General features: G+C 37.7%; 1 protein-coding gene across 1 annotated transcript in view; it reads right to left on the reverse strand.

Moving 5' to 3' along the window:
• Positions 1 to 9,383, reverse strand: part of jak1 (Janus kinase 1) — a 41,173-nt gene extending 31,790 nt beyond the window's left edge. Inside the window, exons 1-2 of the mRNA XM_080013669.1 lie at positions 9,279 to 9,383; positions 4,329 to 4,550 (exon numbers count right to left, since the gene is read on the reverse strand). Of these exons, the coding sequence (XP_079869795.1) occupies positions 4,329 to 4,539 (211 nt within the window). The 5' untranslated portion in view covers positions 4,540 to 4,550; positions 9,279 to 9,383. The remainder of the gene's footprint in view (positions 1 to 4,328; positions 4,551 to 9,278) is intronic.
• Between the last annotated feature and the right edge of the window lie 5,617 nt (positions 9,384 to 15,000).

The following is a 15,000-nucleotide window of genomic DNA, read 5'->3' on the forward strand; positions in this document are numbered from 1 at the left end:
TCCTGGTGAAAGGTCTTGTAATGTGTCAACCCCTGGTGCCCATCATTCATATCGTAAGAAACCACAATGACTCCAAAAGATTCCCGATCACAAGACAGAAAGTTGTGTAGTGTGAACAGTACAGCGATACGAGAAGTGACACTGGAAATGACGCAATTCCATGCGCGGAATAGGATTATTTACTTTTTATTATATTCTTGATCAATGTAAAAAAACAAAAAACAACATGTAAAAGCAGAATTTGAATAAGAAATATATTAAAAACCTAGAGCAGAAAAATAAAATAGGTATGTTGTGTGTTTCTGGCTGCTGCTCCGTGCACTACCGTCTCCCCGTCTCTCCTTCTCGACGACTCCTCCCTCTTAGCTGTAGCTCGTTGTGTCACTCCCAAGTCGATTCCGACACGATCAGATAATAAACCCACCTGATATCTTGACCGCGTCTGCGAGCACTCAGCGAGAAATCGTATTGCATTAGCAGTTCACGACACACGACTGACACTCATGGGACGCTATGATTTGAGATTGACGCTATGATTTGCCTCCAATCTGGGCTTCGCTCGGCAATCTCTTAAAACCTGTCGGCGAGTGGAAAATCAGGCCAGAATCACGTAGTCTGAACTCGGCATACGGAAAAGCAAAGGCTTTCATCTTAAGTCTCCTTCAATAAGTCTGAATAACATTGGCTAGTAATTCAGAAAGGGTAAAAGAAAAATTACTAAAGATAAATCCCAGTTGATTAAACATAAAAATAAAACACTATCCTGATTTAATATATGACTGGGTGTATACCTTCTGGTGTTGAAGGTTTATTGTACATAAATTCTGCCTTAGAGCTGACTTAAATACAAGGTTAGCTATAGAAAAAAGGTCTACGTTTATATTTAGAAGTTAGAAAAAATCTGGAATGCCAATAGCTTTATTAGTATACAGCACAATGCCTCTAATATCAATTGTATTTATGATTCAAGGCGAGTCAAATACAGATAATGAAACATTATGTTTGGTACAAATCCCAGTTTCATTCGTTTTTTGTTTTTTTTTTCTATGAAATTCCCACTTCCTCCTCTTTCAATATATTTTACTATGAAAACATTAAATGTAGTTTCATGCAACATGTACAGGAAAAAAAAGTCCAGGTAAGCAGGAATTTTGGTTGGTCTAATGAGCAACAGGTAAAACCCTCATTCCCACACACAGAGGAGCCCGGGTCATGACACATGCTATGTGCTCCTGGACTAATTCAAACTGGCTCACTCTCTACAATGAACTAGTGTTTACAACCCTCGTCTTCTGTGTCTCTGTGCCTGAACACGTCACTTGGGTGGTGCGTGGTAGCGAAACTGCCACAGTACCTTTTTTATTTTATTTTTATTTTTTTACAGTGATCAAGTTTATGGTAAAAAATAAATTATCTTGTCCCGTACATGGTATTCGTCATTTCCAGTGTCACTTCTGCCATGTGTTTTTGTGACAAAGAGGTTTGGAGACCTGAAAGACTCCTCGGAGATTCCTCCTGGTAATAATCTTGTTAATGTGCAACCATTGTCGCTGATCAGTCATGTACGATGCAAACCACAAGACTGCAACATTCCCCATCACAAGAACAACGATCTGGCAACTTTGAAAGTCGCATAGTGTGTCCATGGCATTAGTTTCTTACTTGTATGGAAAATCAAAAACATAAACCTAACTCAGACAATTGGAGCCAAAAAAAAAATTTTTTTTTTTTTAATTTCATATCCAGACAGTGGTGCGCCATGCGCCCGTTCCCGTCCCACCTGATGGTTTTTCTGTGTTTCTATTTTAAGATGTATTTATTTTTGTTTGTTTCCTACTTGTATGAACCGGAATTTTTAGGGGACTGTCCCGCTTTGTCCCATTCCAAAAAAACCTGTGTCCCCACTGTACCGTGCCGCATCATGCACATCAGATATGTCATGTCATGTGTCATCCCCTGACAGGTCTTGTCTCCCCATTTCCCCATTGCTATGGGATTTAATTAAGTAAAAACTAGACTAGAGTTTTTGTGTAAATATTTCACTTGTAAAAGTCCTGCACTTCTGTAATGGGGAGACCGCATTTGCCGCATTACATTACGCTCTATCCATGATTTGTCTGTGATAAATGTCTAGCTGGTGATTCTGGTTCTATTCAGACTCTGGCCAAGTACTACAACACAGTAGGGTCAATAAAATGTTCCTGGTGAAAAGCTTTCTCTAGTGATAAGGACCAGGAACACAGGACATCACAGATGTTCCAATACCAGATTTTTTTTAAGTCTGACCTGCCGATTCTGATTTTGGCCGATTCCAATTTTCATTCAATTGCATGTTAATGATAAAACACTGACTATTAAATATATTTAACATTATCATAAGATCATTTTGAGTTTATATTTGATCGGAGAAATCCAATTTTCTTAGCATTTGGTCTCATCTGGTATATCTGCTGTAAGTCAATGAAAAATAGATCACGTGTCACTGATAGGACAGCAGCACATACGGACAACACTGCAATTCTCAGTGACTACAATAGTGAGATTGCTGATTTTGAGTGTGTGTTTACTATTGTTCATTATTCACTAGGGAAAAATAATAGAACATCAAACTGTCCATGAGTTCCAATAAAATAGAATATGGGACTGTCACCAAGTTTCAGTATAATGCAACCTGTAACTCTCACTGAGTTCTGGTAGGACACAACATATAACTAACATTGAAATGTCCAGTTCAAACAAAAGTCTCTTCACTTTTAAGTGCAAATATAACTTCTATTATATGTATATGGTACTTGAAATTGCAAAATAAATTGCAATCATTGCAAGAAAAAGTAATAATAATAAATGGCCGACTCCTCTCACTCTCGTTCACTGGAACTCACCATGCATTAAACCAACTGAATCAAATCGAACAAATCGTTTTACTGAGTGACTCGTCAAGAACAGAGTCTCAAAAAAAAAGTCAAACCTTTCATCATGAACGGAGGTTGTGCACTGAACAAGCAGAGCAGATGCTTCACTGTAGTGACAGTGATAGATAGGCAGTCTACACAATTTTGGAATATTGTCATGCGACAGATTATTTATCCAATCTTCGTTTACCTTGAAGTACCTCCAAACAGCTGACATTTTCTTTCATTCACTCTGTTTTAAGCGTCAACTACGCAACTACGTGACATTACATTGATATCGGGTTTGAGTATTGAGCCTTTTTACGTGAATAGTAAAATGAGCACTGTATCGGGCGTGTATATTTGACCGGCACAGAATCAGAAAATATATCTGACACTGATCCACCGGTCATTGTTTTGTATTGATTGATTGTTTTCCGTAATTAGATTACAATAAAAAAAAAAAAAGGTGTCGTTTCAGCTGACACACGTTAATGTTTGCGACAGTGTAGTGTCTGCTTTACGTGACTGTGTTGTGAACTTTGTTGATTAAATGGAGTAGGCTCCGACTACGGCTCAGGCTACAGTCTGTGGTATTCAACATAACAATCATCACGTGATAAATTATGTGATATTGGATCGGTGCAAAGACTCACATACTTGCCGATACCCGATCCATACCTTTGGGCTTTATCGGAGGCATTTCTGATACTGGTATCAGTACAACTCTACAGATCATCACACACATTAACAAGAGCAATGCTGGAACTACACCAGGTGCATTGTCGCGTACGGGCGTGGGGGCGGAGTGCTGTGAGTGCACGCTTCCTATTGAATCCATGTTAATCCACTTTTGGTGCTACACTGCCCACGTCAGATGACAGAAATGTGATTTATTTATTTATTTAAATGTGCATCCTACAACAAATTATTTATACCTTTTAAGTGGATAACTGCAAGACTTTGTTAAACTTAAAGTGTATGCAGAATTGGAGATCATAGGACAAATTGTGAGAGTCTAAAAGAGATCAACATATCATGTGATTTTTAAACAAGTAATAAATCAAAGATTTTTTTTCCCCATAGACTTGTAAAATCATTGCCAGTATTTCAGACATAAAACTTATTATCTAATTTGTTTGAAAATATTTAAAATAGCTGTTGTTTTTAATATTCCTCCTCTCTCTACAACAACGACACGTCGAGGACGCTTCATCACATAGGCGGTGTAGCTGGTAAAAAAAACAAAACACGCTCCGCCCTGTGCCCGTATACTGCGCCAATGCTCCTGGTGTAGTTCCAGCATAACCCTACTCCTAATGTAATCTATGATGGGAAATTAAGTAGAGTTGTCTTCCATGTTTGAACTGAAAATTAAATTAAAAGAATCCAAAACAAAAAGCGCCCAAAACAAGCTTTCGGAATGAGATTACTCACTGCATTTCTTGGCGGCCTCCACACAGAGCTCCTCAGCGGTGTGACAGTCTTTGAAGTACTCCAACTGGTGCATGTTGGGCAGGTAGAAGTGAACCTCCAGGCCCCTCAGAGAGCAGGACGTTGGGGAGGAGGAGAGCTGGGCCCTCCTGCTGGACCTCCTCATCTTCCCGCACAGTTGACGGCTCAACTCCATCATCCCCAGAGTTGGCATCCAGACACTCCCTAAAATGAAGACATTTTCATAACCACATTTTGCCAAATTTAAGACAACCAAAAGACACAAAAAACAAGAATTATCAATCTATTGAATACTATTGACTATTGAATAATTTTAGAAAGTTTATGGTTGTTGTTATATGTCAACATCTTGTTTGTTTTTTGGCAACTATGTCTTTATTTGAACGACTTAACACATGTGACCCACCACAGCTTACCGCCATATCGCGCATTTCTAAAATCGCCAGGAGGCGCCAAATAAGTTGAAAAACCTTTGTTGAAGGAAAATGAGATTTTTCCAGATTAGTGGTTTTTTTTTTTTATCTCTCAACGTATTTTCAAAACCAAGTTTGATTTATAAATAGTAGAAAAATGTTAAACCGTGGAGTTTAATATTCCCGTTGGATTACATGGGGAAACGCAGTTCACTTACAAAGACGCTGAACAGCACTGAATAACGCCAATCGATCATTTCCTTCAAAAACCAGGTGAAGATCATTCATCCATATTCCATGTGATGTGAAGTCACAATGTGAAATTGTTTTGATAGAGTTCAACCTTTAAATTGTACTACTTTTACACACACACGGAGACATTGTTGTGGAGGAGGCGTGTCACTGACGTCACTTCCGTAAACAAGACGAGGATCCGGTTTCACTTGTCTGTGAAAACTCTGTGTTGTTATGGATTACGAGAAGCGGGTGGAGGAAGATCTAAACCATACTGCGGACCTTAATATGACCAGTGCGATGGATCCAAGTCAGTGTTAGCAGCGCGTACAGGACTTTATTTTCCGCGATGATGGTCAGTTCTCCCACAGAGACGCTAAGAACGACAGCGCTGCTGAATCTGATATGATCCCGGACTTGGACAACATTTCAAACAGCGGATTTTAACCTGAACGTGACGATGAAACGGAATATTTTCAGACACCGCCGGAGGAGACCGACGATACGCCCATTGTTGTTACAATGGAAGAAGTTGATGACGTGATGAAGTCCGTTGACATTGGTGATTTAAAATAAAATAAAATTATTCCACTTTTATAAAACATGTATGTTCTTAATGTTAAATAAAAGTGTTTTTTTTTAAACAAAAATTGTTGTGTGTTGTTGACGCTGTTCAACACTGTTCGTGATTGGCCCATTCAGCATTATGTTAAGTAGCCATGAGGCTTTGTTTGTCCGGCAACCATATTTGCATTCTGGGCGCTGGCTGAATGAAGCCAAGTGTGGGTAAAACTTTGTCATTAACAGGTCATAACATTAAAACTATTTCCTTGATTTTCACAAGTGACACCTTGTTTAGAAGCTCTGATTCTCCACTTTCAAATGATGTGGGGGGGGAAGTCGAAAGCCGCCAAATGACCCTAAAGTATGCGGTCGGTCCCATATGGATGGAATCAAAAGTGTCATTAAGTTTAAGAGTTTCTAAGACTAGTGGATGCTGTTGATTTCTATGTAAAATGTTGGCTTGTGAAAGCCCTTTGGGACTATACTGTGATTAAGGACTATATAAATAAACTTGACTTGGCAAATGTTTTCTAAATATAAATAATGTATACATTTATGTGTTAAATAACAAATGTTTGTACAATAGTTGGCATATCAGCCAACAATATGCTTGCCAATAAAAAATTTCCTTTTTATGAGATGCATGCACTCTGATGCAGTTGATTAGAAAAGACAGCTCTGAATTGCCGTCCCCTTCCAACATTATTGGACTGGCTGAAACGTGGGCATACATAGTTAAACAGTATCTGTATGTTCTCCTCAATTGTTGGAGAGAGGTGGGGAATTCACACAAACTCTGAGAATCGTTCTCTGTCATCAAGTGGTATAAAGGCAAACTTATAATGTTGTGTATGAAAGAGTACGGAAAAGGAGGCTCTGATCATGCTGTGGGCTGAATGAACAGCAGCAGTGATGCTAAGCTCACATCATTCTGATGACTCACCTACGAATCACCTACGACCATACACCCATCCACACACTGTTGCGTATCAGTAAAATCCCCAGTAAAATTACGTCAACACCTCCACACAGCCCTTCTATGCCTATGGCATAAAAGGCACCAAATTACTTCCTCTGAACTGTTTGGTCACACATTTAAAGCAGAACTTTTCATCTGCTCATGGGAGGAAAAACCAAAAATTTGATACTGGTATCTGCCATGGACCAGCCATTGCGCCGGCCGTAGTTTAAGATAATGAGCTTGTTTTTAAGATAATGAGTAGATATGAATATCAGCCAATTTCCAACATGGCATGTTAATTAGATAATGTAATGGGAAGGCTTGATTTATAAATGTTGGGACTCACAAAAGATGTGGTATAATACTTTTGTATGTAATCTTTTAGCGTTAAAAACAAACAGACGGGAAAATGTGTGTACCTCTGTTGAAATGTTGACCCATGTGTTTGCACATCATAGGTGAAAATGAGTAAGGAGTAGACAAATTAAATTATGGAAATTTATTTAGATTGATATGCTGTAGTGTATGCTGTTTCATTACTTATGATACAATGCCTGAAAAGTATTGATATTCAATGACATTTTACGTACCATTTTTGAAACACAGTAAAAGCATACAAAATAGCTGTTTTGTGTACATCATTTGAGGATGGGATAGGAGGATCCTTATGTGACAATATAACCTTTTTACTTGAAACCAGTTTATGCCAAACACACGCAACCTGATCAAAACACTCCTCATTGTAATTATGTTCAAAAATCCAATACCAAGAGTAGATCACACATGAAAAATCTCCAAAAAACTCATTCTCATGAGGCAAGTTACAATATAGCAAAATGGATTATATCCCTCATCTATTATAATGACTCTGAGCTAATGGCTGATAAAATCTATACTGTTCAGTAAAAGTAGTTGTTTATTCGTAGGCCTTGGGACTCGATATACATATAATTCTCTATTTTGACATTTGGGAAGTGTGAGTAATAAGTGATGTCACTTACCACTTATATTCTAATTTTGGAAAAATATTCTCTCTGTATCTTACATGAAGCCTAAATATCTTTGATATATCTTATAAACTACAGCAATTGCTTTAATGATGGTTAAATAAAACCTTGAACACCACTGTTGCTGAAATTACACATAAACCTGCATTAAAATGACCACAAGAGTCAAAAATGACCTCAACAGTCCGTCTATCAATTTGTCGATGTGTCTTGCAGGGTACATTCACATACAAAATTAATGCAATAAAGAATGTATGGACAAGGCCATTACAGAATATATACCTTAAGTAGGTAAATCAAAGCAACTAGTCATCTAACAATTCTCGTGTCCCTAGTTCTCGCCTAATGGCATTGGCCAAAAAAAACATCTGGGGAAACACAACTCCATTCACTGCCAAGAACAGTGGTCTACCAGTAAGTCTACCAGCTATAAGGTTTCAAAATAATTATTTCCTCATTCTGTGCTTAAGACTTAAAATAACTTAAAACCATTTAAAGGAAACAGTGGAAGAAAACCATTGTAAAGACATATAATATTAGTGGTGGAAAGTTACTTTGTTACGGCCTTTAAGAACATTTTCAGTATATTCATATCTTCAGTTTCATGGACTTTCGACTTGTATTTCACTAGTACATTTCAAAGATAATCTATACTGTATACTCCACTACATTTCTAACACAGTTGTGTTACTTTAGTTAAAAACAATCTGGATTAATATTTTATATATATATATAAACCGAAAGCACAACAAAAGCATGATTTAGGATTAGCTGATTTAGGATTGCTCATATGATTCATTATGTGCATATCCTTGTAAATTACTAAGACGCTACCTCTACTTTTTGCTGTAAATTGTAATCGGATATACAGTATCGAACAGTTGTGCTCAGAAAAAAGGGCACAGTTGACACTTTATGCCGTAACATAGGTAGAGCTGTCAGTTATTACACAATCGCCCTAACACAATTATTTGGAATAATCGCAATGGAAAATCCATCAAAATGTCATCAGAATTTTAAACCACTGTGAGAAACGTCCCAATAAATAAAACATTTCCATTTGTTTAATTACTTCCCAAGGTTGGATGTTCATTATTACACTGCTATAGTGGCACATAATGAACACAAAAGATCATTAAATAATAAGTCACAATTAATTGTACAATGAATCAGCAACTAAAATGTCATGATCTGAAGACCATAATTATAGTTATATCAGGGCACTTTACAAGACAAGTACTTTCACTATAAATACGTTATATACATTTAACAGCAAGTTTTTCCATACTTTTACTTATTAGGAATGTCAATGTGGCACTTTCACTTTTTGTGTTTGGATTTGTATTTTTACTTAAAAGGTCCGAGTAATTCTTCTACCACTGTATTAAATTATGGCTAATTTCGTATAATGCCATATTCTATAGGTCTAGTCTATCTAGCCATATTTTTTTTTCAACTTTTTAGGTTTATTGTATAATGTCAATTTTACTATTCTTCGTTCATGTTTAGGTTGATCCTAGATGGTCATTTTTATCTTTTATTCATTACAGCGTTATTATTCTTGTATCTTGCTTTTTTCGACCTTTATTCCTATTACTTTATAATTATTTCCTATTTGTTTTGATGTGTGCTGCTGTAAAGACCGCAATTTCCCAATATATATATATATATATATATATATTATTTTTTTTTACGGACGACGAGGATAAATCATAACGAAAGTGAAGCGTTTAAAAGGTTATAGGGTACTCACCGATTAACTAGCAAGCTAGCAAGCTAGCCAGGCAGCTGGCTAGTCACTTCCGCTTGGCTCCGAGCATTCAGACTGCCGTACAACTTTTCGATTTCTCGTTTCTTTGATACCAAAAAAAAAAAAAAAAAACACACCGACAAAAATTGGATATTCCCGCTCCCCCCCCCAAAAAAATAAAAATAAAATAGCTGCTTCTTATCGCCCCTCAAACTGTCGCCCTGTCGCCGTCCTAGCAGGGGGCAGGGACGCTCTTTTTCTGTAGCCTTCCTGACAAGCAACGTCCCTATTCCCGAAAGCAGTGCGACGGAGCGGCGCAGCGCGGCCGCTGATTGGTCCTCCGCCCCGTCACTCCAAGCCTCGGCCCGGCCCGCACAGGGGTTTCCAAAAGTGGGGTCGGCAGCCCCGCAAGAGTCCCGCGAAGGGATTTGCCCGGGGTCCGCGAGGAGATGTTAACGTTCCATTATGTCATTTGGCCGAGCTTTTATCCAAAGCGATGTACACTGTAAATTGTATATACATAAGTATTTCCACCCGTCGTTCTAAAGTGTTGTGCAGCGTTTCCGTTATCCGATAATTGCCGGTTTACGACCGGGAGAATTTGTTGAAGTCCGACATATTTGAGTCTCTGCTCACAACGTCCGCTGGAGATAATTCCCTCCAAGCACAATTGGAACAAGCGCCGGGCGGATCATTTCGACTAAAACGTCTGCGCGTCTGTTCGTTTCCGCGCTCGGCGAGTTGCAACGGGACGTCAGGACGATCTCAAGCCGAGCTGGAAGCTTCACCTCTGACCAATCGCGTTTGTCGATATGGCACTAAGCCCCGCCCCCTGCCCCGTGGACGGTAAGCACAGTAGACACACGCAACACACGCAACACGCAACACACGCAACACGCAACACACGCAACACGCAACACGCAACACACGCAACACGCAACACGCAACACACGCAACACGCAACACACGCAACACGCAACACACGCAACACGCAAACGGAGGGGGGGCAGACCGCAGCGTCCAGAACGCTGAGGTTGTGTCGTTGGGACACAATACATCCATAGTTCGGTGGGTTTGTTTTTTTTATATATATATATATTTAAGTCCCGACCTAAAGCAGACGCTAAATATCCATTGTGTAAAATATGTCATTATGTCAACACCACAAACTCTACTGTTTATTCGGACCTACTCAAGATTCAAGATTCAAGATTCTTGGCATATTTATTTAGTTTTTGATTCGATCGAAATGTTGTTTTAGTCGAAATGTTAATTACAGCCCCTGCGCGTGTTACTTGTTCACGGACGGAGATTATTTGATTTCAAGATTCAAGAGGTTTGTTTGTAACATACGTATACGTACATTCAAGTGGTAACATTTTTTTATTTTTTTTAATGGCGTTTAGTGACGGGACTAATTTTATTTTTAATATTCAATAAAAAAAATATTATACATCTACATGACTTGATGTCCTTCTATATATAGACTGCTTATCAGTTGTTTTTAACAACAGATAATATTTGACCGGAATCTCTCCCATTTGTCCGGAAAATTGAAATCTGTCAGGACACGTTGACCGGCACCATTTTTTTTTCACGAAAACTTTGGTCTTGTGAGATAGTGTCACAATATTAGAGCATAATAACACAGTATTAATAATAATAGTGATTTTATAAATATGTGTGTGTGTGTGTGTGTGTGTGTGTGTGTGTGTGTGTGTGTGTGTGTGTGTGTGTGTGTGTGTGGGTGTGTGTGTATATATATGAGATAAGATAAGATAAACATGTATTAGTCCCACAACAGGGAAATCTACATCGTTCCAGCAGCAAAAAGGGGACAGCTGAAAATAAAGAGCATACAAGTGCACACTATAAACAATATAAAATATATAGAAACATACAAATCAAAAAAATCATCATAAATAGGAACCAGTACTAAGTGTATTGCACATATCTTGACACAATGCACATCAGGGATTGCACTTTCTTTTTTTTTTATATAAAAAAATGCACTTGGATTCTTTCACATTGTGTGTGTGTTGTGTGTGTGTGTGTGTGTGTGTGTGTGTGTGTGTGTGTGTGTGCGGTCTACTGGCTGCACTGTTGGTTATACAGTCTGACAGCCGCACATATATATATATATATATATATATATATATATATATATATATATATATATATATATATATATATATATATATATATATAATTATTTCTTTTGTTTTATTATGCTATAATATTGTAATACTGTGATGTAAAATTATGCAATTCTGTTATTTCCATTGCAATGTATCTCATCAGACTACAGAACTACAGATAGATATACTTATGTATATACAATAACCAACATATAATACACTATGACTACACACATATTTACTATACCAGCTTATTATACCAATTGTATCACATAATATTCCTACACATTGCTGCTACTGTTTGTACTGTGTTGTAACTGCCTCCAATATTGGGCTCACATGTTAACATAGTCAACTGCAGAAGTGCTGCTCCCTGCTAAATTATATGTGAACTTTATATCTCTGTTATGTTGTCAAACAGAGAACATTAAACTATTAGTTGTTTGAATGTGTCTAAATGGAGGAACAGACCGTGAGTTATATTGGGAATACCCAATGTTTTTTAAACAAGAAATATAAATTGAGGTTCACAATTCACAACAAACATTGTCACATTTGTTTTATTGATGCATGAAACTCATGCCCCCCATCCTGACCTATCATACATTCTCTACTATTATTGTTATAGAGCTGCATACTATTCAGGATACTTCAATCAAAAAAAACAAAAGGAGAAAGAAGACATCTTTAAATGATGCAACCACAAGCTGAATCATGGATTTACTGCACTGATGCAGAGATCTCAATAACAGTTTATCAACACTGTGAAAGTGACTGAAAAGCTCAAAAAAACATCCTATGTGTGTTGAAAGAGTCGCAATCTTGTGAGCAATATATTAAAAAATCTTAAGAATTTCCATTTCCTAACTGGCAATAGGTGTGTATTACCTTTGAATAAGATCAATATTTAATGACCCTTTAAAAAAGCATGTTTCATTCATCAAATATTTTAATTAATAATGTTTATGTTTATGTTAATGTGTAGGCCTTCAGCGACGAAGAGATGGATGGACAGAAGTCAATACATACTGTTCATATGCATCTGCCCTATTGATTGAACAGTGTTGAGAGGAATATGATCACTGACGGTCTCTAATTTAAATTTAGGTTTCAATCTGACAATTTGGTCTTGTTCTTTGGAGAGAGACTCTGTACACCGATTCCAAACTGGGTTTAGACAGTTAAAAGAAAAATTGGATTACTAATTAACAATCATAATGGAAATAGGTTTATTTTTTATTCATTTCTACAGATCAAAATGTTTAATTTAGTTTGCTCATCAATAATTTGTTTATTCATTTTGAAAGTTAAAACAGCTCTGTTACCAAAACACATCTACATATCACAAATGTCCGCACTCTCCTTCTGAGGAAACACGTACAGCTGAGAATGGTGAGGGCGTATGATGTCATTGTCATGAAACGAAACATACATCATGACAGGAAGGAGGATTTCCACAGTAGCTTATCACATTCCAAACATAAATATTTATGTAACTCAGAAGGGAAATCTGAGTGTTTGTTTCTTAAATAAAAGAAATCACACACACACTGTTATAAATCCCAAAGTAACTTGATCACAAAGTAACTTGCATCAAATTTTATATATTCGAGAATGGGATTTTGACCTTGCCTTGCCTGTAAAAATGCATGCATTTCCTATTTTTTATTCTTGCATAATCACTGAGGTTTTAATAGCTTATTCATCCACACATAATAATGAAATTATTATTATTATCAAAACTCGAGAAAAAGGTCATTGCTTGATAGCTATGCCTAATTATAAAAAAAACAAAAACATGAGAGAATTTCCATTTTAATAACTTTTGATTATCAAGGTTCTAAAGGGTCAACGTGATATCAGAGTACTTTGTCCAGCGCTCCACACATAAACCCACAGCGCCCTCGATTGGCAGCAATGTTGCATAGCTTTTTAATTTATTTAAAGTCAGCTGTATTTTTGTCACCATTTCAGAAATCCTCCTACCAGGACAGTGATATTTTTCTCGAGACACGCATTTTGATTATATATTTTTATTTACATATTTAGAAAATAATTTGTAATACAAAAAATATACAACACTCAAAAAGCACTGTTATGTACACAGTTATGTAATGTAAGGCACTACACAATACATTAGCAGTGGATTCAATACTAAAAGCATGTTTTTACATGTTTATTTTTTACTTTGAGACTGTCACAATACAATGCTTTTGACGAACAATACTGAAAGAGAAATAAAGAGCACAAATCCAACTAAATTCTTTAAATTCAAGACACTCCTAACTTACGATATAGGCTTCCTTTCCTCGTAGGTCGAACGTGCCTTGAATTCCTGCTCTAGCGTCAAGGTGGCAGCCATCCTTCAGTTATCACAGTACTGTACCTTCGAAGGGGACAGCATCAGCACTGTGATAACTGAGCCAGGGCAGCCTGTCAAATCTAGCAGTCCACCTCTCCACGTGGCACCGATCCATCCAGCCGTCCGTCCACTTTGTCTGTCTTCGACCGGACAGGTCCAACAGACGGAGTCACCACCACCATAAATAACATAAATAACACAATGAATAACCATCATTCAACGATAGGACTTTTTTTTTTAAACGTAACGGCGAGAGGAGTTTATCAAACGAATATGAACTATGAATATAGGTGGCTTGACTTCAATGAGAGACTCAAAGGAGGGTATCGTTTGAAATCTTATCTTTAAGGCTGAATGACAGGAAGTAAGGTAATGCAACTTCCTAAGCTGTTCAAATCAATACCTCTACCTGCTTGGTCGTTATATCAACATTACTGATGATTATCTCACAACTATTTTTTGTGTGTGAAAATCATCGATGTGTAGGTATTCGTCAAAGAATATTGTGATATATGATTTTGTCAATATCGACCAGCGTTTATGTGGATTTCTTAATATCATTGTGTTGATTTAGCAGACACTTCTTTAAGATTAAGGTCGTGATCTGCATATATGTGCTCCGCTTTTCCAACCGTAGCCCTTTCGATATGGTTCTATTTGCATTGACATTCAGCGTTCAAACGATGCATAACATTACGTTTCCATACATAATTGTAGCACCAGCATCATCCATCATACAGTTAGGCGACGGCGAGCGGTTATTGACGAGGTAGCAGGGTTGGCTATGCAAATAAATGTTCTCATCTGTTTACCTTGCAAGGAGGGCCCCGGCAGAACCTACATAATTCATACCAACCACAAGGCCGAGTGACGTCACTTGTTATGATTGCCTCGGGGCCCCGCCTCCCTCGACGTAAGCTCCGCCCTCCTCGGTCCGCCCTCCGCGCTGCACGTAAACAACTCGATCAGCCCTGTCAGGGTATCACGGGGCGAAATATCACGTCCGCCTAAAAGGAATGAGCGTGCGCAATAAATGAGGGTTTGGTGGGGAAAAGTGAAGTGCACTGCGAAACGGCATCGTTTTCAAATCATTTCTTCAGAATATATATATATATTTTTTCCCCCATCATTGCGCGCCGTATGTTAAATCTGCAATGACGCTGAAGCAACCGCCTACATGTCACAACATTATAATTACACGGCGTATATCTGTTCGCGATTGGCA

This window comes from Zeus faber (genome assembly GCF_960531495.2).
Source record: "Zeus faber genome assembly, chromosome: 1".
NCBI lineage: Eukaryota > Metazoa > Chordata > Actinopteri > Zeiformes > Zeidae > Zeus > Zeus faber.